Source organism: Capricornis sumatraensis, chromosome 3 (assembly GCF_032405125.1).
Source record: "Capricornis sumatraensis isolate serow.1 chromosome 3, serow.2, whole genome shotgun sequence".
Lineage (NCBI taxonomy): Eukaryota > Metazoa > Chordata > Mammalia > Artiodactyla > Bovidae > Capricornis > Capricornis sumatraensis.
In genome coordinates, this window is record NC_091071.1 from 38,573,153 (window position 1) to 38,595,944 (window position 22,792).

The following is a 22,792-nucleotide window of genomic DNA, read 5'->3' on the forward strand; positions in this document are numbered from 1 at the left end:
GGCAGCAAGGCAACAAGGGGGAGACTAAGAAGATAGGAGGCTGAGACCAGGAGGGCCTGGAAGAGGAGGCCAATTTTTGGCCCCTGAGAACTGCCACAGGGTCTTCAACAGTGTGAGATGTAATCAGACCACCCTGTGCAAAGACCACTCCAGGAATAGGATTAGTTTGGGGTGGGGGGTGGGGGTCATAGGCCGGCCCTGGGGGCAGAGAGGGTGGCTTGGCCAGCTGGGCGGACAGTGGGTACAATGTTGGCCTTGGGACAGAAAGAGGTGGAGGAGCTGCTTCTTGCAGGAGCAGGGCAGGCAAGCGAGGTGCCATTTCCTTATGACACACGCAGATCTTAAGTGTAACTGGTGCAGAGGAAAATGCATGAGACTCTGGTTTCTCCCTGAGTTTCAGCTCCAGAAACAAGGGCAGGTGGCCTCAGCTCCCAGCCCCCATGCGTGGAGGAGCCCAGACCCACCGGCAGGCACGGGGATCACCACCTTCTTCTTCTGCTTAGCCTGTCCTGCTCCTCTGCACACCACACAGGGAGACGTGATGATGGAGCCCCGGCCACCACACCTCCGACACGTGGAGCGCATCACAAAAGGGCCTGTGTTTATGGTTTCCTACAAAGACAAAAAAAATGAGACCCTTAGACACCAGTGCACCCTGACAGCAAGGCCCTGGGACCACAACGAGCATGAGAAACGTCTCACCGAAGACCCATATGTGTGGTGTATGCCTGCACTACAACACACTGCCTGAGCACAAGCTGCAGGAGCTCACAGTTAACCTGACCTAGAGCACACTGCTTCCTGAATCCCGAACCACACCTGACTGTATAAGACTGAAAAATGAGACACTGCCTCTCTACTGAAGGTCCTCAAGCCCCCAGAGCTGAGCAAATCGCTTTAAAGAGAACCCTCTCTTCCCTTTACAAAAGGGACAGCTGGGAAAGAAAGAGGAAAGTGACAACTGGAAGCAACTCCCACCCAGAGTTGCCCCTGCCTGCCCCAAGGGAGGAGCAGCATAGGCCTCTGTCCCCCACAGCCCCCCACAGCACCCCCTTGTCACAGATGCCCATTGCAAGGAGGCAAGCAGCTCCTCTTGCAGCCACCCTCAGCCCAGTCCTCCAGGAGCCTCCTCAGCTCCCAGCCCCTTGCACAAGTGGGGCCTTATGGTCTGTGGCCACTCCCATCAGCTCTTCACTGGGCAATGGAACTCAGTTACCATTTTCTTTAACTCAACATCCTTGGGTTTTTTTAGGGGGTGAGGGTAAATTATCAACACGCTGTTGTAGCAAATCAAAGGATACAGAGATATATAAAAAATTAATCTCCCCCTCACCTTGACTCCCAGGGTGACCTGCTCATAGGAGCTCAGTTTGAGGTGTTCTTCCCATGACTCACTCACTCTCTTTCTCACCACAAAGAAGTTTTTAAGTAAAAATTTTACAAGAAGAGTGTATTGCATTATCACTCTGCAACATGCCTTTCCCTCTCACCTTTATGATGCATCATGACCAATGTACACAGACCTCAATTTCTATTTTAATATTTTTGTTTCAATGTTGAAGAAAAAAAATCTCTGCACATAGACACCCTTCAGTTTTACCGTATTATCTCAATGTTCACTAAAGAAATAGAAAAAAGAAAGTCACAACAATTCAGGACCTTGGAGAGAAAGGACCTCAGGTGTGAGAGGGAACTGGGATCAATAAAAAGTATCTGTAACAAGAGGCAGTGACTCGATGGTAAAACGATAGCCACAGCAATCTTCATCCTCTCCAACGGCGCACTCTAGAGGAAAGCAGGCACAATTTTACTTTTTCAGACTAAGCTATAGGATTGTGTACAGGTAACTGCGGACTCCCATCAGTGGACTATTTTTTTTTTTAAGAAACTTATTTTTATTTATTTATTTGGCTGCTCCTGGTCTTAGTTGCAGCACATGGGATTTGCAGTTGCTACATGTGGGATCTAGTTCCCTGACCAGGGATCGAAGCCAGGCTCCCCGCATTGGGAGCTCTGAGTCTCAATCACTGGACCACCAGGGAAGCCCCCATCAGTGGACTATTATTCAGTCAACAAAGAGAATGTTTAAAAGTATTCAAAGATACAGAAAAATGCCTTCATTATAATAAACGAAAAATAGGAAAAATTTCACTATGATGAAATCCACACACAAATAGGCAAAAATACATTCAAAGTCAAAAGACAAATACAACTAAAATCAATGACAAACACTGGTGATCCAGTGGTAAGGGTTCTGCTCTCACTGCCAAGGGTCTGGGTTCAATCCCTGATCTGGGAACTAAGATCCTGCAAACTGTTCAGCTTAGCCAAAAAAAAAAATGAAAAGATGAGAACCCAGGCATCCAGCAACAGGGTCTGGCTAAACAAAAGGGGATTTATCCATATGGAGGAATACGGTGGCCACAGAACTGAGGCAGCTATAAACGTAGACTATTTCCCAAACACAGTGAGAACCAGAAACAAAACAAAACCATCAAGGTACAGCTGGGGCTAACAGTTGTGTTCTATCTTTGGTGTGAAAACAAGGCACACACAGACACACATGTCTACACAGACTTGCATCTAGAAAGACAGAAAGGATGCTTCTGGAGAGTGGAATTCAATGGGTAAAAGTCTAGAATGAGAGGGAGATTCATTGTACAACAGCTTTCGATTTGTACCCACTGAATTTCAATGATTTGCATATACAACCTGTTCCAAAACTAGTTAATATAAAACAAAAATGATATTCCTCATCAACAACTGATAGGAGACACATCAAAAGTGAGATTATCAGGGACTTGTTTCCTTTTTTATGCTTTTCTTCTATGCACTCAAAGATAACTTCTGTGCCACCATATACACTTGGCGGTGGTTTAGTCACTCAGTCGTATCCGGCTCTTGTGACCCCACGGACTGTAGCCTGCCAGGCTCCTCTGTCAATGAGATTCTCCAGGCAACAATACCGGGGTGGGTTGCCATTTCCTTCTCCAGAGGATCTTCCTGACCCAGGAATTGAACCCAGGTCTCCTGCATTGCAGGTAGACAAGGATTTTATTTTAAAGGTGGGCAGTAGAGAATCTCCCAACCCCCTTCAAAAAAGAAACCATATAAATGGAATACAAACATATTCAGTGGAAACCTACCTGCATTTTAAGCAGATAATATAATCACAGTGAAGGGGGAGAAAAAGAAGTGATCTGAGTAAGCTGAGCACAGTATTTTGGCCATATACCCAAATGCCAGTTAAGCAGGATTGCTTTTTGCAGTGGTATGAGTGACAGTTCTCAAATTACTTTTTGTATGTTATAGGATTGAGCAAATGAGTAAATACACAGGGTAACCAGAGCCAGATTTCTCTTTGTTAGAAATTAATAATCTCTCTTTATTATTTAGTTTCAAATATGGACAGGCAGGCAGAAGACTAGATAAGCCTTGCGGTGTTGGGCTGAAAGTGGAACTATCAGTTTGAAATCACTGGTTTGTTAAATGGATACATCAGTGTACACATGTATGTATATATATATATACTCTATCACATGAAAAATATGGAAAGACAGATAGGTATCGAACATATGTCTATAAGTGCACATGTGTGCGTGTGCTAAGTCGCTTCAGTCATGTCTGATTCGGCAACCCTATGGACTGTAGCCTGCCAGGCTCCTCTGTCCATGCGGATTCTCCAGGCAAGAATACTGGAGCAGATTGCCATGCCCTCCTCCAGGGGATCTTCCTGACCCAGGAATGTGCACTCATACACACTCACATACACACATTTATTTCCTGTCTCAGTCAGCTGAGAGGACTTGGAAGCAGTGACACTTCAGATACAATGAGTACACCGAGAGCACAGATCTTGGTTCCTAAATCCTACTAGACAGTTGAAAGGAATCAGGACTCCCTGGAGAAATGGCTGGTTCCAGGATGTGGCTAGGAAAGTGTACAGAAGCTGTGACACAAAGTGAAGAAGTGCCAAAAGAATGATGGGGCACGCCAGAAGAATACAGGAGCAGCCAGAAGAGACTTCCACAAGCACAGTCAGGGGCAGCTTGTGCATCAGAGTAACAGTGATGATGGTTTGGTGAATGAAATAAGAATCCGTGAGTTCATACTGATACAAATGAAAGAATAAATACATGGAGAAGAAAAGAAAGCTCTTCCTTTCAGTAGAATGCCAACTAATAAACGGAGAAAGGGGATTTCTCTGCTGGTCCAGTGGCTAAGACTGTGCTCCCAATGGAGGGGCACAGGATCAATCCCTGGTCAGGGAAATAGATTCCACATGTTACAACTAAAACTCAGCACAGCCAAATAAATTAATTAAAAAAAACAAAAAAAACAGAAGGGACATTGGAATCAGAAAAATCATCATTTTTCAAGTCACAGTAATAACTGATTTAAGCAAAGACTGATTAATGGATGCTGTAAGTACTGGGTATAAGTTTGATGGGACAGGACGTTTATATAGTGTCAAAGTAAGTCACAAATTCCTTGTTAATTTCAAAGGAAAAAATAATAACTTTATAATGAAGAAACCCGGTGGACAGTTCCTTAACTGACTGGGATCAAATATAATTATCATCGCTAATGGGACAAACTGACACCTCATGACTCCTGACGTGATCCATGCAAAGGGCACTGTATCTCTGTGCTGTTTCTGTCAAAAAATGCATGATCTGAATCTTATCATGAGGAAATATCAGATGACCCAACTGAGGGACATCCTACAAAGCAGCTGGTCTGCAATCCTAAAAAATGTCAAGGTCATAAAAGAAAGACTGAGAAATCGTTACTGATTAAAGGAGACTAAAGCTATGACAACCAGACACTATGCAAGGTCCTAGACTGGCACCCTGAGTCTGGGGTCAAAAGAACATGATAAGGACAGATGAAAAACTCTGAGTAAGTACAGATAACAGTATTGTTTGGACATTAAATTTCTTGATTTTGAGAACATAGTTACATAAAAGAATGTTCTTGCTCTTAGAAAATATACACTATAAATGATAAACCAAATGGGATAAAATGTTAACAACTGTTGAGGCTTGGTAAAAGGAATAAGGGAGTGGTTACTTATACTAGTCTTACAAGTTTCAATTATATCTAAAACTTACCAAAAAGAAAAAGAAAAAACGATTACACTTCAAGCAAAATTTAAGTTCCCCTCCCCCAATTTTAAATTACCAACATACTCCAAAACGTATTTTCAGAGGAGACAGCAGAATTTCCTTGCTCCTTCTGTACAGAGCACTCCTGGGACAATGTGGAAGGTTCTAGATCACAGAGTCCCACCTATTAAAGAGCTCTCAAAGCCCTAGGTACACTGGCACACAGAGAAGAGGAGTGGTGGGGAAGCACAGGGAGGCGGCAGAGACAGGAGCCCCTGGGGAAGCACAGGGAGGTGGCAGAGACAGGAGCCCCAGGGGGAGGCAAGCCCACCAGGCTCACCATGCCGGAGCCACCGCAGTAGTGGCAGTGCTGAACTTTGGTGCCCGGCTCGTTCCCTTTGCCATCACACCGCTCACAGGTGTCAGTGATGTTCACGGTGAACTCCTTGTTGACGCCCTTGGCAGCTTGATTGAACGTCAACTCCATGATGTACTAGAGAAATCAAGGGACCACTGTTATCGCTCTGAAAGTAAGGGAGAGCGCTGGCTAAAAGTTTACAGTTACTGTTTCTTTTAAAGACTCTATTTTTTAAAGCAGTTTTAAGTTTAAAAAACTGAGAGGGAGGTAGAGATTTCTCTCACACCTTTGCCCCCACACGTGCACAGCCTGCCTACCGTGTAATCAACATCACTCACCAGAATGATATATATATATTTTTTTTAATCAAGGATGAACCCACATTGACACAGCATGACCATCCAGAGCCCACAGTTTACATTAGGGTTCACTCCTGGTGCTGGCTATTCTATGGGTCTGAACAAGTGTATAATAACACAGAGTTTCCTCATAGAATCATGCAAAGTATTTTCACTGTCCTAAAAATCTTATTCATGGCTCCACCAACTCATCTGTTCCCCTAGCCACTTTTTACTTTGTAACTTGTACTCTGTCAAGTCAAGAACAGATGGGACTCAACTGATTCTGCTCTACTCACGATTTTCAACAGATACCTGTTATGTAAAGGAAAATGTGCTTTTCAACAAGCTGAAAATGTTCACAAATAATATCAGCACGTGGTCCTAACAGTTCAAATGATCCACAATCATAACTTACATTGTAAAACGCTTCCCCCCACCCTTGGGTTCTCTTCTGATAATGCCTGAAACAAGACATAAACATGGAAGAAGCAGGACTGGCAGTGCCTCCCTATGGACCGAGTCTCCTAGAATAATGAGACGGGCTCTACATAAATTAACTACTCTAACTATGGACTCTCAGAGCCACGGGGCTGCCCTGATTAAGCAACTGTAAGAATACAGGAGAACTGAATGTACACATTATTAATGGTTTTTCAAATACTGGAACCACTTGCTACAAAGATGGCTGCCTCCCAATCACCCCATTTAAGCTACTTTATCTTTTTTCTTTGAGAAAGAGAAACTGGTAAAAAATCTGTTTGTGTCACACTTAGCAGCTGAAATTTGAACAATTCTTCAAAATGAGGGGCTTACCTCCTGAGGCTGATTGAACACACTCTGGAAATCACCAAAAGAGGAGGATGAGAACTCCCCAAAGATCTTCCTGAAGAGCTCCTCTGGGTCAACTGTGGGACCTCCTTTCCAGTAGCTCTGCCCAGAGCTGCCGGCCCCGGGATCGAAGCCAGCAGAGCCGTAGGTGTCATACTGCTTCCTCTTCACTTCATCGCTCAGGACCTGCCGAGAAAGCCCGGCAGTCAGTGCCCCCGAGGCTCCTGGGGCCCAGGGCACGGACACCAAGTACAGACGGTGGCGGTGGCCTATCGACATTAAACGTCTTGATCCTGTCAACTGTACTGCGGCTATGGAAATAGCCTGCCCTTAGAGAACACACACAGAAGCACTTAGGAAGAAACAGAACACATCTGTGACTTACCCTCAAATGGTAAAGGCAGGGCGGGGGATGCACACACATGTGCATGGACACACATACACAGCAGATATGCAACACCCTACACACCCCCAACCCCTTCAGCACAGCTGAGTCTGAGAAGGAGGTCTGCACTCATTTAACTCTGCCCTTGTTCAGCTGCTGTTTCACACCCTCTTTGCTCTCAGATGACATTCGACACTCCTCCAGGGCAATGGTGGTTTCTGCTTTTCCAACATCCACCATCCCACCAGCCCTACGAGGAGGAGGTCACCAAACAGGCACGGAACTGGTTAATCTGACAAGAAGGTCCCAGACCCAGCTAAAGTCCCAGTGACTGGGACTGGGAATACAGATTACTGGGTTCTGTTCTTTGTTGAGATCCCTAGTGAGATCTCATGTGAGCATTTTGGAACTGCAAAGTTTGTTTTTTTTCCCCCTTCAACAAGGTGGTCTGGAGGGGGACATGGCCTTCCCACTGAACCTTCTCACGCATCAGGTTTCCAGTGCAGCACGCTCTGACCCACCCACACAGCTGAATGACAGGGACTGCACACACTGGGGGGGGCCACGTTACCTCATAGGCCTCTGCCAGCTGGGAGAACTTCTCCTTGGCTTTGGGATCATCCTTATTCGTGTCTGGGTGATATTTCTTGGCAAGCTAAGGGAGGAAATGGTTAATTAGTATGGACACAAGATGATCACTAAAACTGAACCCCAGACACCAGTCACAGCTCACCTCCTTTGCAGCAGTTGTCAGATTTCACAACTGACAGCAATTCTTAAAACAAGATTTAAGACTAAATCATCTCTAACTAGACTTATCATGATGATCATTTCATAGTGTATACAAATGTTGAATCATTATATTGTACACCTGATACTAATGTCAACTACACCTCAATAAACACAAACTAAAAGCAAAACACACATAGCCAGAATTAAGAACATACACTCCATGAACTGTGTTCAGTTTTCATTTCTGATCACAAGTTTATTACAAAACGGCAAAGTGAGTTTTGGGAAAGGGAAAGAAAGAAAGAAAACTATCTCTTCAACTCTGAGATGTGTATATGTTTTTCAACTGCAACAAATCTCTCAACAGAAATAAAAATTCTTTAGAACTTAGGGTCCTTTGTGAGAGATGCCAAAGAGTAAATCTGATTAGACTACCATCTGTGTAAAAAGAGGGAAATGACTGGATAGATAAGTAGATCTATCTGCTGTATAAATTAGTTTTGGAAGAGCAGAGACTAAGCTGGAAAGGCTGACTGCTACAGGGGGGAGGGGATGGATGGGAAAGAGAGGTCTTCTCACTGCACACTTCTCTGTACTTTCTGAATTCAGAACAACACAGATTAAAATATTAAAAATCCAAACACAATCCTAACTTGGCTGTCCTGGGTACACAGGAGAGCTGAGCAGCTCTAACACAAAGGTTTCCTCCTGGCCACGCTGAGCAGTGCTGTGCGACACCTGTGCAGGCGCTGACTGTCTGCTGCAGCTTACTGACGCCTTCCCAGTCTGGGTTTCCCTGGTGCTAGGGCAAGGAGGGCTCAGAGTCCTGAAGCTGAAAGGAACTGTGGGGACGGCCGGCCCCATCCCTGCCCGCAGCTGGCTGCTCACTCTGCACCCAAGACACTGGCCCTCACACCAGCATGTGATGGAAGCACGGCAGAGGCTTGGCCCAAAGGGAGCTCGCAAGGCAAGAAAGTAGATCACGGTGGGTCGCGAGGCTGGTTCCAGGCCAAGGTAAGAAATGCTGATGAGCTTGTGAGATCAAAGAACGGCCCTTTGCACTCAGAAAGACCTGAGTTTTAGTCTCCTAAATGCCACTGATTGGCTGTGTGGCCTCGGCAGCATGTCATAACCTAGCCAAGTCTTCTGCCTTGGGGATTAAATGATGTAAACATGAAAAGTTTTTATCAAGGTCCAACCCCAGCAATTGTTCCATAAAGCCTACTTTCTAAATTTTCAGTTTCAAATTACACAACTTTACCCAATTTTTAAATTTTCACACCTAAAAACTTGGATGGTTTCTACTCTCTCTCAAACGAAATCTCTAGTACGTGCTAAGGGCCTCACATGCCCCAATAACTTGGTCCCAGTCTCCATCTCGCCAGTCTTCACCTGCCTTTGCACCAGGTACCTTACCTTCCAGCTCAAAAGGACAGACAAGCTATTTACTCTCCCAAGATGGAAAAGCTAATCAAAACCACAGTAGTTATCACTTCACACCTGCTAAGGTGGCTTGAATCAAAAAGACAGGCTCTTTGAGGAAGACACAGTCGCCTCTGCAGTGGAGCTCAGTGCCACCTGCTCCTGCTCCTGACTCACCGCTGTACACTCTCGCCGAGGAACAAGGCAGTCAGGAAGCCGCGCCACACCATGGCCTTTAAAGATACCGGCACGACTCCTGTGGAGCCAGTGGTGGCCATTCACCGGATTAGGATCACCCTCACCAGCCGCAACGTGAAGTCTCTGGAGAAGGTGTGTGCTGACCTGATCAGAGGCACGAAGGAAAAGAATCTCAAAGTGAAAGGACCTGTTCAGATACCCACCAAGACTCTGAGAATAACTACAAGAAAAACTCCTTGCAGTGAAGGTTCTAAGACTTGGGATCGATTCCAGATGAGGATCCACAAGCGACTCATTGACCTGCAGAGCCCTTCTGAAATTGTCAAGCAGATCACTTCCATCAGCATTGAGCCAGGAGTCAAGGTGGAAATCACCACTACTGATGCCTGTTACAACCTTTTTAATAAACCGATAATCAGTTGTTAAAAAAAAAAAAAGGTAAGTATTGGCGAGGATGCAGAAAAATCAGAACGCTCACACACTATGGGTGAAAATCCAGAATGGTGCAGCTAGTCTAAAACAGTCTGGCACCAGAAACAAGTCCACACACCAATGGTCAATTAACATACAACAAAGGAGGCAAGACTATACAATGGAGAAAGGACAGTCTCTTCAATAAGTGGTGCTGAGAAAACTGGACAGCTATATATAAAAGAATAAAATAAAAAGAACCCTCTGTAACAGCATGAGTGATAGTCGCTCAGCCACGTCCGACTCTTTGCAACCTCATGAACTACAGCCCGCCAGGCTCCTCTGCCTATGGAATTCTCCAGGCAAGAACACTGGAATGGGTTGCCATTTCCTTCTCCCTCTAATACCATATACAAAAATAAACTCAAAATAGATTAAAGACCTAAATATAAGACTGGATACTATAAAACTCCTAGAGGAAAACATAAGTAGAACACTTTTGACATAAATCACAGCAATATCATATTGGATCCGTATCCCAGAGTAATGGAAATAACAACAAAATACATTAATGGGACCAAATTATACTTAAAAGCTTTTGCACAGCAAAGGAAGCTAAACAAAATGAAAAGACAACCTACAGAATGGGGGAAAGAGATTAATTCCCAAAATATACAAACAGTTCATATAGCTAGCTCAATATTAGAAAGAAAAAAAAAATCCAATCAAAAAATGGGCAGAAGATCCAAATAAACATTTCTCCAAGAAGACAAACAGATGGCCAAAGGGCACATGAAAAGATGCTCAATGTGGCTAATTATTACAGAAATGCAAATCAAAACTACAATAAGGGCTTTGGTCTCGGCAGCAGAAGCAAGATGACCAAGGGAAGGTCATCGTTTGGAAAGCGACGGAGTAAGATGCACACGCGGTGCTGCCGCTGGGCCTCTAAGGCCTACCACCTTCAGAAGTCGACTTCCGCCAAGTGTGGCTACCCTGCCAAGTGAAGAGAAAGTATAATTGGAATGCTAAAGATAAAAGACCAAATACCACCAGGTCTGGTCGAATGAGGCACCTAAAAACTGTATACCCCAGAATCAGGCATGGATTCTGTGAAGGAATTGCACCTAAACCCAAGGGAGCAGCTGTTGTAGCATCCAGTTCATCTTAAGGATTTCAAAGATTAGTCGCACAATAAATGTTCTGGCTTTAAAAACAAATTTAAAAAACTACAATAAGGTATGACACACTGGTCAGCATGGCCATCATCAAAAAGTCTACAAATAAATGTTTGAGAGGGTGTGGAGAATCAATATCCATCAACTGATGAACAGATAAATAAAATGTAATATACCCATGCAACGGAATATTTGACCATTAAAAGGAATTAAGTACTGCTACCTGTTACAGCGTGGATGAACCTGGTAAATATTATTCTGAAGTTAAAAAAAAAGTCACAAAAGTCTACATATTACTTTTCATTTCTATTTCATTTCTATGAAGTGTCCAGAATAGGCAAATCCCTAAAGACAGGAAGTAGGTTAGTGATTTCAAAGGCAAGAGAGAGAGGAGAATGGGGAATAAGGGCTTATGGCGTGAGGTTTCTTTTCGAGGTGCTGAAAATGTTCTCAAATTGATCGCAGTGATGCTTACACAACTCTTTGAATAAACTAAAGACCAGTGAGTTCTACCCATTAAAAAAAAGAGAAAGAGAGAGAGAGGAGAGAATAGCTACTCAAGCCATAAGCTGTTAGGTCTGGTCTTGATCAGTCCTTGGTTCACAAATATTAGGCTTAGCCAAAGTATTTATTTCCCCACCAAAAAAATTTAAAAAAGAAAGAAAGAAAAAAAAAATCAAGACTCATAGCAAATTTACATAAAAGTAATTTAAAAAACTTCTCTTCTTTCTGGCCACACTGTGTACAGCTTGTAGGATCTCAGATCCCCGAGCAGGGACTGAACCCAGGCCACAGCAGTGAAAGCTTGGAATCCCAGCCACCAGACCACCAAGGAACTCCAAGTAACTTTTAAAATTTAAATTCTATTCATTAACCTTACTAAACTGCTTCTGCTGCTAAGTCACTTCAGTCGTGTCCGACTCTGTAGTGTGTCCGACTCTGTGCGATCCCAGAGATGGCAGCTCCCCCATCCCTGGGATTCTCCAGGCAAGAACACTGGAGTGGGTTGCCATTTCCTTCTCCAATGCATGAAAGTGAAAAGTGAAAGTGAAGTCGCTCAGTCATGTCTGACTGTTTGCGACGCCATGGACTGCAGCCTACCAGGCTTTTCCGTCCATGGGATTTTCCAGACAAGAGTACTGGAGTGGGGTGCCATTGCCTTCTCCGAACCTTATTAAACTAATCTTCTTTATTCTGACATTATGGCTTCCCTACGTTTTATGGTATTAAGGTGCTCTTTCTTCCAACAAATGATATTAACAGATTGCACCTAATTATTTCTAACATCTGTATTAGGCAAAATAAAAAAGATAGCATTCTACATTGGCACCCTTGCTCTTTATTTTTTTTTTAATTTTTATTGTGCTGATCAGAGCAAAAGTCTGGATCCACAGGTTGAGATAACTTACAGGCCACTTCACAATCAGCCCAACACATTCTGGGATATGATAATGGGAGTTTCACACTTTTTGAGTTAAAAAATAATAATAATTCTAAATTCATAAACTTTTATCTGAATGCAAAGAATGAGTACCTAAAACTTAGACCACCACATCTACCGATTCAGAAGACTCGGTAGATTCAGAAGAATAGACTTAAATACAAAAACAGCCATGGAAAAAGATTAAAAGAAAATCTCTGGTTCTGAGTCTGCGTTTCCTGAAGCATTAACCAGCGTGGCCTCAGGCATTGAGGAACATGCTCCAACAAAGCCAGCTTTGTCAGCCCACGCTGTCGGCTGCACACAACCCACACGTATAGGCGCATGCACTGCACGGCTCAAGGTCACCCTAGATTCACACCATCCTTTCTACAGTCTCGCCTCTAAAATCTGGCTTGCACACAGACCTGGTAATAGGCTTTCTTGATCTCCTTCTGGCTGGCGCTCCGGGGCACTCCTAATATCTGGTAATAATCTTCTTTAGCCAAATGGGTGCTCGTGTGGAAGGAGGCAGTACAAACAAAAGGGTACCGTTTTACTCCTGAAAAAGAAAAAAGGAAAGAAAATCACTCTGGGAACGTACTCAACAAATGGAAATTGCGAGTAAGTGACCAGCCAGGCCACACCTATGAAGGAGCAGAGGTAGGTCATAGCTTTTGGAGGCTGTTCTCCCCCAAGCCTTCTGGAGATCAAACTCACTGCACCTCAGAAATGGCTAAAGGGACTTCCCTGGTGGTCCAGTGGGTAAGAATCCACCTACCAACGCAGGCGACATGGGCTTGATACCTGGTCCGGGAAGATCCCACACACTGGGGCAACTAAGCCCGTGAGCCACAACTACTGAGCCCACATGCTCTAGGGTCTGTGCTCCACAAGGAGAAGCCACTGCAAGAAGCCTGCGTGCAGCAACGGAGACCCGGTGCAGCCAAAAACAAAACCAAAAACGGCTAAACCCAGAGTATATGGAAAATACAAAAATCAAGAGTGCAGGGTGTGGCTAGTCCTGCTGGACTACACGAGGGCTGCAGCCTCATTACCTCTCTAGAGATGGGGGCTGCACCTGGGGATGACTGAAAATCAACTTCACTCTCCTGTTACACAGCCGGCAGGCCACTTACCACATGCCAGGTGCTGGCAGAGACCTCATCTCACTTAAAGCTCAGCAGCTCCCCAGGTTCTCTCCCGCCACCGTGCAACCCTGAACATCTGCTTATGGGGTGGTTTTTAGAGTGTGGTCCCTGAACCAGCAGCATCATTGGCCTCCTGGCAATGTACATTTTTCAGGCGCCACCCAAACCTGAATCCAAAACTCTGGACGTAGGGTCCAACAAGCCGTGTCTAACAAGCCCTCCAAGGGACGATTCCGCTGCACACTGTTGAGAACTGCTGGGCTAAAGAAATGGTTCTTGGTCTTCAGCGTCACACATCTCTTTGAGAGCATCTGATAAAAGCACTGACCCCTCCCCTAGAAACAATACATATATACAGACACACAAGGTTAAACAACCCTGTGCCAGAACCTGTGTTGATCCCAGAGCACGTCAGAGCACATGGCAACTCCACCTCCATGCCCTGCCTTCCTTTCAGGCCTCTTGCATCAGCAGCAGGGAGGCAGCTGATGGGACACAGCTACTCAACCTCCCTCTACTCTACCGACCTGTCACCAAGTGAAGGTGGGGGAGCCGCTCTACAAGCTGCCTGCTAACCCCCAACCCATCCTGTGACAGCTGAAGATGGGGAAGGTGGGACTGGGGGGGTGCGGAACAGGCCAAGTTAAGGCGGAGGGGAGTGGGGGGCCAAGAAAAAGAATGAAGACCAGGAGGCAGATCAGGTTTTTTAGTCAAAGTTTCCCCTGCCAGAGAGATTCACCACTCATTCATTCAGCAAACATGCCTGCCAGGCACTGGGCTCCTTGCAGCAGACAGCAGCAAATCATGCCAAAGGTCTTGCCCTCCAGGAGTTTGCATTCATTCATGATCTCAACACTGGACTAGGCACTGAGGACACAGACTGAATAAAAGACTCAAAACCAGTGCCCTCAAGGAGCTTCCAACCCAGCAAGGGCATGTGGGAAACAGTGTGAGAAGGGATGTTAGTGCACAGGAACGCAGAGTGAGAACATACAGCAGTATCCCCTAACCAGGGCCTCTCAACCCCCACACTGCTGAAGACGGGAGGATCCGATTCCCTGCTGGGGGGTAGGGGGGCTGTTAGGGGCTGAATTGTGTTCCCCGCCCAAATTCATATGCTGAAGTCTTAACCCTCGTGCCTCAGAACATGACTGTATTTGGAAATGGGGATCTTTAAAGAGGACCCTAACAAAAGTCTCAGACTACAGCCTTCAGAACTGTGAAAAAAGTAATCTGTCTTTTTAAGCCACTTATTCTCTGGTACTTTCTTATTGCAGCCTGTGTATTTATTTATATCCTAACATACCTATGTGCTTACTGGAGGATGTGTTAGCAGGATCCCCAGCTACCTAGTTATCAGGAGCACCTCCCACTCTCAAACAGGTAACTAAAACTCCAGACACTGCCAGTTGCCCCCTGGAGGGCAGAATCACCTGCAGCTGAAAACCAGCACAACCCAGTCTCAGAAGTTTCAGTGAAGGTCTTCTAAGGCAGCTGCTGTTAAGCTGCAGAAATTAATTTGGCTAAGGAGGGTTGGAATCCATCCAGATTTTCGCCTGCAGTCCTGGTGTTGTTTGCAATAGCATTCTCATTCGCTTTCAAAAGTTCTCCCTTGGCAGTTACATCATATGATCACCTTTGCTTTGGAGGGAGAAAGTCCTTGTTCAACTGTAGGTGCTATGACATAACTAGAGACTCAAGTAAGTGTGTATGGAGGTGGGGTAGGGTAAAGGGGTGGTTAGAGATGATGATGACGACAATGACAGGTGCTGGGAATAAACAGAAGGGCCTCGGAGTATGTTAGTTGTTGCTGTTGTTCAGTAGCTAAATCGTGTCCAACTTTTTGTGACCCCCATGGACTGCAGCACACCAGTCTTCCCTATCCTTCACTATCTCCCCAAATTTCCTCAAACTCATATCCATCAACTCAGTGATGCTAAAGTTGGATTTTATCCTGAGGACAACAGGGAGCTACTGCAAGTCTTAAACAGAGACTTGATCAGATTTGCATGAAAAAGAACTCTCAAACCATTAACAAGGACTAGGAAACTACTTAAAATCTGTCTAGGCACAAAAGACAGCCAAGGGTATTGAGCATATCCAGGAAGGGTACCGAGATTAAGGATAATCAGACATGAGAACAAGTAGGAAACAGTCAGTTCAGTTGTTCAGTCATGTCCGACTCTTTGCGACTCCATGGACTGCAGCACACCAGGCCTCCCTGTCCATCCCCAACTTTCAGAGTTTCCTCAAACTCATATCCATTGAGTTGGTGATGCCATCCAACTATCTTATCCTCTGTCGTCCCCTTCTCTTCCGGCCTTCAATCTTTCCCAGCATCAGGGTCTTATCAAATGAGTCAGCTCTTTGCATCAGGTGGCCAAAGTATTGGCGTTTCAGTATCAGTCCTTCCAATGAATATTCAGGACTGATCTCCTTTAGGATGGACTGGTTGGATCTCCTTGCAGTCCAAGGGACTCTCAAGAGTCTTCTCCAACACCACAGCTCAAAAGCATCAATTCTTCGGCACTCAGCTTTCTTCATAGTTCAACTCTCACATCCATAGACGACTACTGGAAAAACCAAAGCTTTGACTAGATGGACCTCTGCTGGCACAGTAATGTCTCTGCTTTTTAATATGCTGTCTAGGTTGGTCATAACTTTTATTCCAAGAAGCAAGCGTCTTTTAATTTCATGGCTGCAGTCACCATCTGCAGTGATTTTGGAGCCCAAGAAAATAAAGTCTGTCACTGTTTCCATTGTTTCCCCATCTATTTGCCATGAAGTAATGAGACCAGATGCCGTGATCTTCGTTTTCTGAATGTTGAGTTTCAAGCCAACTTTTTCACTCTCCTCTTTCACTTTCATCAAGAGGCTCTTTAGTTCTTCACATTCTGCCACAAGGGTGGTGTCATCTGCATACCTGAGGTTACTGATATTTCTCCCGGCAATCTTTATTCCAGCTTGTGCTTCATCCAGTCCAGCATTTCTCATGACATATTCTGCATATAAGTTAAATAAGCAGGGTGACAATATAGAGCCTTGACGTACTCCTTTCCTGATTTGGAACCAGTCTGTTGATCCATGTCCAGTTCTAACTGTTGTTTCCTGACCTGCATACATATTTCTTAGGAGGAAAGTAAGGTGGTCTGGTATTTCCATCTCTTTCAGAATTTTCCACAGTTTGTTGTGATCCACACTGTCAAAGGCTTTGGCATAGTCAATAAAGCAGAAGTAGATGTTTCTCTGGAACTCTCCCACTTTTTCAATGATCCAATGGATGTTGGCAATTTGATTTCTGGTTCCTCTGCCTTTTCTAAAACCAGCTTGTACATCTGGAAGTTCACGGTTCACATACAGCTGAAGCCTGGCTTGGAGAATTTTGAGCATTATTTTACTAGCGTGTGAGATGAGTGCAATTGTGCAGTAGTTTGAGCATTCTTTGGCATTGCTTTTTTTGGGGATTGGAATGAAAACTGACCTTTTCCAGTCCTGTGGCCACTGCTGAGTTTCCCAAATTTGCTGGCACATTGAGTGCAACACTTTCACAGCATTATCTTTTAGGACTTGAAATAGTTCAACTGGAATTCCATCACCACCACTAGCTTTGTTCGTAGCGATGCTTTCTAAGGCCACTTGATTTCACATTCCAGGATGAAGGCTCTAGATGAGTGACCACACCATCATTATTATCTTGGTCGTGAAGATCTTTTTTGTATAGTTCTGTGTATTCTTGCCACCTCTTCTTAGTATCTTCTGCTTCTATTAGGTCCATACCATTTCTGTCCTTTATTAAGCCCATCTTTGCATGAAATGTTCTCTTGGTATCTCTAATTTTCTTGAAGAGATCTCTAGTCTTTCCCATTCTATGGTTTTCCTCTATTTCTTTGCACTGATCACTGAAGGTTTTCTTAAATCTCTCCTTGCTATTCTTTGGAACTCTGCATTCAAATGGGTATATATTTCCTTTACTCCTTTGCTTTTCACTTCTCTTCTTTTCACAGCTATTTGTAAGGCCTCCTCAGACAACCATTTTGTCTTTTTGTATTTCTTTTTTGGGGGATGGTCTTGATCCCTGCCTCCTGTACAATGTCATGGACTTCCGTCCATAGTTCTTCAGGCACTCTATCAGATCTAATCCCTTGTATCTATTTCTCACTTCCACTGTATAGTTGTAAGGGATTTGACTTAGGTCATACATGAAAGGTCTAGTGCTTTTCCCTACTTTCTTCAATTTAAGTCTGAATTTGGCACTAAGTTCATGATCTGAGCCACAGTCGCTCCTGGTCTTGTTTTTGCTGACTGTATAGAGCTTCTCCATCTTTGGCTGCAAGAATATAATCAATCTGATTTTCGTATCAACCATCTGGTGATGTCCATGGGTAAAGTTGTCTCTCGTGTGTTGGAAGAGTGTGCTACGACTACTGTGTTCTCTTGGCAAAACTCCACTAGCCTTTGCCCTGCTTCATTCTGTACTCCAAGGCCAAATTTGCCTGTTACTCCAGGTATTTCTTGACTTCCTACTTTTGCATTCCAGTCCTCTATAATGAAAAGGACATCTTTTGAGGGTGTTAGTTCTAGAAGGTCTTGTAGGTCTTCATAGAACCGTTCAACTTCAGCTCCTTCAGCATTACTGGTCAAGGTATAGACTTGGATTACTGTGATACTGAATGGTTTGCCTTGGAAACAGAGATCTTTCTGTTGTTTTTCAGATTGCATCCAAGAACTGCATTTCAGACTCTTTTTTTGACTATGATGGCTACTCCATTTCTTCTAAGGGATTCTTGCCCACCGTAGTAGATATAATGGTCATCTGAGTTAAATTCACCCATTTCAGTCCATTTTAGTTTGCTGATTCCTAAAATATTGATGTTCACTCTTGCCATCTCCTATTTTGACCATTTCCAATTTGCCTTGATTTATGGACCTAACATTCCGGGTTCCTACGCAACATTGCTCTTTACAGCATTGGACTTTACTTCCATCACCAGTCACATCCACAACTGAGTGGTGTTGTTGCTTTGGCTCCATCTCTTCATTCTTTTTGGAGCTATTTCTCCACTGATCTCCAGCAGCATATTGGGCACCTACTGACCTGGGGAGTTCATCTTTCAGTGTCCTACGTTTTTGCCTTTTCATACTGTTCATGGGGTTCTCAAGGCAAGAATACTGGTTTGCCATTACAAATGAGAAGCAGGAAGCAGATCCATATTTTCTGGATCCCCCACACTGACTGACCCTAGATTTCCTGCAAATATGAAAAGCAGACAGTGTGGGAGCAGCAGGGACCACTTTCTTTGGTCATATTTGAGAAAAAACAGCAGAGCTAGTGTCTGAGCGCTTCACTGCAGGAGTGAGGGGTTACCTTGACCCACCCTGCCTCTTCCCCTCATCCCCCTTTAATCCAGAAGGCAGAGGTCAGTAGTGGCAAAGGTTCTGAAGCTGCAGGTTCAACATCATGAGGAGACAACTTGGGCTTGGGTTAAGCACAGGAGACAGTAATGTGTAAAACTGAATATAAAGACAAGTCACATTGAACTAGTAGAAGTTTGATGGCTTCTGACACCATCCCAAAAGCATCAGTGATTAGCAAATGGCAACCCACTCCAGTGTTCTTGTCTGGAGAATCCCAAGGGACGGGGGAGCCTGGTGGGCTGCCATCTCTGGGGTCGCACAGAGTCGGACACGACTGAAGCGACTTAGCAGCAGCAGCAGCAGCAAGAGTTCACTTAATAGATATATTCCCCACCACCCAAGATAAGACCAATAAATGTCTGGACCATTTCAGAACAAGCCAGAACAGGATGAGCCTCCAAGTCATTCCAAGAATAGCCAACCTTCCACTTTGGGAGAAGGTGGGGGTGAAATAACTACCTTCCACTCTGGGAGAAAAAGTCAGATTTAAAGTGTTGTTTTAACATCAGCTAATTGTAGTACTGGATTTGCGATGAGATCGCAGACCAACGTTTGGGAGCTGAGTTGATGCCCTAAGATGTGATAGGTAACAGAGCACCATGAAGGACGCTGCCTCTCACACATGTTCAGTACCTGATACAAAACATGCCCACTGTGGGCACTGGGCTCACTTGGAGAAAAGGACAGGTCTCCGCGTAGTTCCTCAGTAATGACCCCATGCCAGGCTCAGTGTTTAGCGCTTGTCTGTCTCCTTTCACACATACACAATCACTAAAAAACGTTCCCCAAATGTGTGTACGTGATATGAACAAATTTACCTTCATAGATATCTAAAGTCAATTCGCTCAGTCATGTCTGACTCTTAAGATATTTAAGGAATTATATTTCAGCATAAAGATGCATGCAAATGCTATTCACAACAACCTTGATATTAGAAAATGTTGGCAAAACCTAAAAATGACCACTTTTGCTCATATTGAGAAATACAGCATGACATCATTTCCAAATCCTGAGGAAACCAGGGCAGACTACTGTGAGGAAATATAGGTAGCAGGAACAGAATAAACAAATGGGATCACCTGACCAAAATCATATCCCATCTCTTTGTTCTCTGCTGTATCCCCAGTACCTAGAACAGACCCTGGCATATGACAAGTCCTCAATAAATACCTGTAAATTAAAATATTTTCAATTAAGGATGAGAAACACAAAAGGATTTAAATAATCCACCCAGGTCTCTCTCTTTCTCTCTCTCTCTCACACACACACACACACACACACACTACTGGAACCAGTGTTCACTGTACAAGGCAATCACAATTACTGATACATAATGACTGGCTTTTATGTAAGCATTACAAAACTGGATCTTATTAGGACATTATCTTAAGTAAATTACCTTGTCAGGACCCTCTAATTAATCATCTCTGTAAGTTTATAGATAAAATAGCATTTGCACAAATTCTAGGGGGGACACAAACATCTAGCACAACTCAGGCACATAATTAGTGGTTCAATGTTTCCTCCTTCCTTATCTCACTATAAGGGAAATTGCCCAAACACACAGCGTAAGAAACCACCATGGCTAAGCTAAAAAGCTTAATATATGCTAATTCACCATCACCCCCATCAATTACAGAAGCAGCAGGCAAAGAGCAATCACTTTTTAGTTTTGTGACATTCTACAGATTAACATCTAAGACTCAGTTTCTTAACCTATAAAACAGAAGAACAGTGGGAATTCCCTGGCAGTCCAGTGGTTAGGAGTTCTCACTTTCACTGCAGGAGCCCAGCTCTACTCCTGGTTGGGGGACTAACATCCCACAAGACCACCAGCTTGGCCAAATAGTAGTACTCGTCTACCTCATGGAAGCAATCCATGCCTCATACATAGGAAGTGCTTAGTAAATATTAGTTTGCATTTTTATTGCAATAACCAACACACAGTGCTCAGTCCCTAAAGTGTTCAACTCTTCCCGACTCCAAGGACTGTAGCCCGCCAGGCTCTGCCTGTGGGATTTCCCACGTATCAATAATGGAGTGGGGTGCCATTTCCTTCTCCAGGCGATCTCCCCGACCCAGGGATAGAACCTGCGTCTCCTGCACTGGCAGGCCAGATTCTCTACCGCACTGAGCCACCAGGGAAGCCCAATAACCAACATAAGGACCTCTAAAAAACAGTGTGCCGTTCGATTTACACCGTGTGGCAGAAAGAGACTAAGCTCTGAAAGAATAACTCTAGACTCGGGACAACTCTCTTTATCTAACTTTATGACCTTGGGCGGGTCAACTCTGCTAGAACCTCAGTTTCCCATTCTTTAAAATGGGGATCATTATCCCCACCTTGTAGGACTGTCACCGTGAAGTGAAATGAGGTACACAGTGCCCACCGAGCCCAAGAGCCGGTGCTCACCGAATGGCAGTTACCTCTGCCCCGCCGCTACAGGTTAGGAAGTAGAGGGATGAGAAAGGAATTGGGCACGGGAGCACTAGATGGCGGGAAAGAGGCCTCCAGAAATGTTGCCAGAGAGGTGAAGGTTCACGGCCTCGGAGCGTTTCGTCCCCTCCGCTCGAGGCTCCACGCAGCTCTTCCTCCTTCACCGCTTCTGAGCAGCCATCAGGGCCTCTCTGCCTCCTGCCGGCCCACCTCCCCCGAGCGGTTCCGCAAGTAGGTCAGAAGACACACTCCATCCCGCTACCCCCGTAGCTGGAGCGAAACAAGTCACTCCTTCCCAGGCCTTGGGCGCTAGAGCCTGCCCTCACCTGTGAAGCTGACACCGGGTCTCAATGTCAGCAGCGCCCCGGGACCGCGACCTCCCAGGGAAGGCGGGAAGGTGGTGACGCTCAAATTGCGGCCCAGCGACGCCCCCACCACGCCCCCCATGGGCGGCCGGGCCCCTCTCCCCGCAGCCGCCGGCAGCGGCGGGGTCCCCACAGCCACCAGCAACCAGCGTGTGGAGCGCCGCGCCGCCATCTTGGCCCGGGGACACTGCGCCTGCGCCACCCGGCTCAAGGCGGCCTCACGAGGACGACGCACGCGCGCGGAGCCGGCGTTTCCGGGGGCGGGGCCTGCTGCGGGCACTCGAGCGGGGGGGGGGGGACTACGAGCGTTGCGCGTGCGCATCCGCACCCAGTGCGCTTTCTCGGTCGCTGACTCCGAAAAGGTATTTACTCTAAAAAGTGCTAATTGGTAACTTGGCTTAAGAAGACCCTTCATTCTGTGCTAGACGATCAAAAGTGCATCTTATCTGTGTAAAGACGTGGTTGAATGTAGCCGAATGTAACGGGTCTGAGGGGCCTGGCCGGGGCGCGGGGAGGGGGGGAGGCGGACTACAAGTCCCGGCGTGCAATGCGGCCGTACACCCGCAGATCCTAGCATGGCGTGCGGCTTCCTTCCTCTTGACCGTGAGTTTCAGGTCTTGCCGGGGTTACTCACTCGTGTGCGCAAGCGGTTGCCTTGGTTAACGTATTCCCAGAGCCAGGCTTCACGCTCACTGTTCCTCTGGCTGATTCACCACGAAAAGGACTTGGATCGCTCGGCTCTCTGCTAAGCGTATTTGTTTTCTCCAAACCTGTAGTGAACTTGCCGATCGCGGACTGTGAGCCGAGCTACCCAAAAACGAGTTTAATAAACGTTGTGGGTACCTACACGGTGCCACGCGCGTTCTAGAACGTCGAGGATACAGTGATGACTGACACACCCTCCCTGCTTGGTAGGAGCACACAGTGAGGCGAGAGGCATCTTAGCCACTAAGATAACGTGGTAACAATGTTACAGGCACACAGGCGAGGGAGTTTCTCCGACAGATTGAGGGTATTGCGGTGTCAGGGAAGGCATCTAAGAG

The 22,792-nt window shown here is 45.4% G+C and overlaps 2 protein-coding genes and 1 pseudogene across 3 annotated transcripts in view; 2 read left to right on the forward strand and 1 right to left on the reverse strand.

Annotated features, from left to right (window-relative positions):
* The window catches only part of DNAJA3 (DnaJ heat shock protein family (Hsp40) member A3), a 30,880-nt gene extending 8,959 nt beyond the window's left edge, over positions 1–21,921 (reverse strand). For both annotated transcript variants that reach the window (XM_068967468.1, XM_068967467.1), the window contains exons 1-6: positions 21,711–21,921; positions 12,810–12,943; positions 7,592–7,675; positions 6,621–6,821; positions 5,449–5,601; positions 465–612 (exon numbers count right to left, since the gene is read on the reverse strand). In XM_068967468.1, the coding sequence (XP_068823569.1) occupies positions 465–612; positions 5,449–5,601; positions 6,621–6,821; positions 7,592–7,675; positions 12,810–12,943; positions 21,711–21,921 (931 nt within the window). The remainder of the gene's footprint in view (positions 1–464; positions 613–5,448; positions 5,602–6,620; positions 6,822–7,591; positions 7,676–12,809; positions 12,944–21,710) is intronic.
* On the forward strand, positions 9,403–9,798 carry LOC138075532 (small ribosomal subunit protein uS10-like). Its single transcript, XM_068967370.1, has one exon. The coding sequence runs from the start codon at positions 9,403–9,405 to the stop codon at positions 9,796–9,798; it is 396 nt and encodes a 131-aa protein (XP_068823471.1).
* LOC138076911 (large ribosomal subunit protein eL37 pseudogene) lies at positions 10,662–10,954 on the forward strand (annotated as a pseudogene).
* Positions 21,922–22,792: the final 871 nt, after the last annotated feature.

Bases quoted from the DNA above. Each gene is read 5' to 3' on its own strand.
- LOC138075532 (XM_068967370.1), top strand. From the start codon at position 9,403: ATGGCCTTTAAAGATACCGGCACGACTCCTGTGGAGCCAGTGGTGGCC.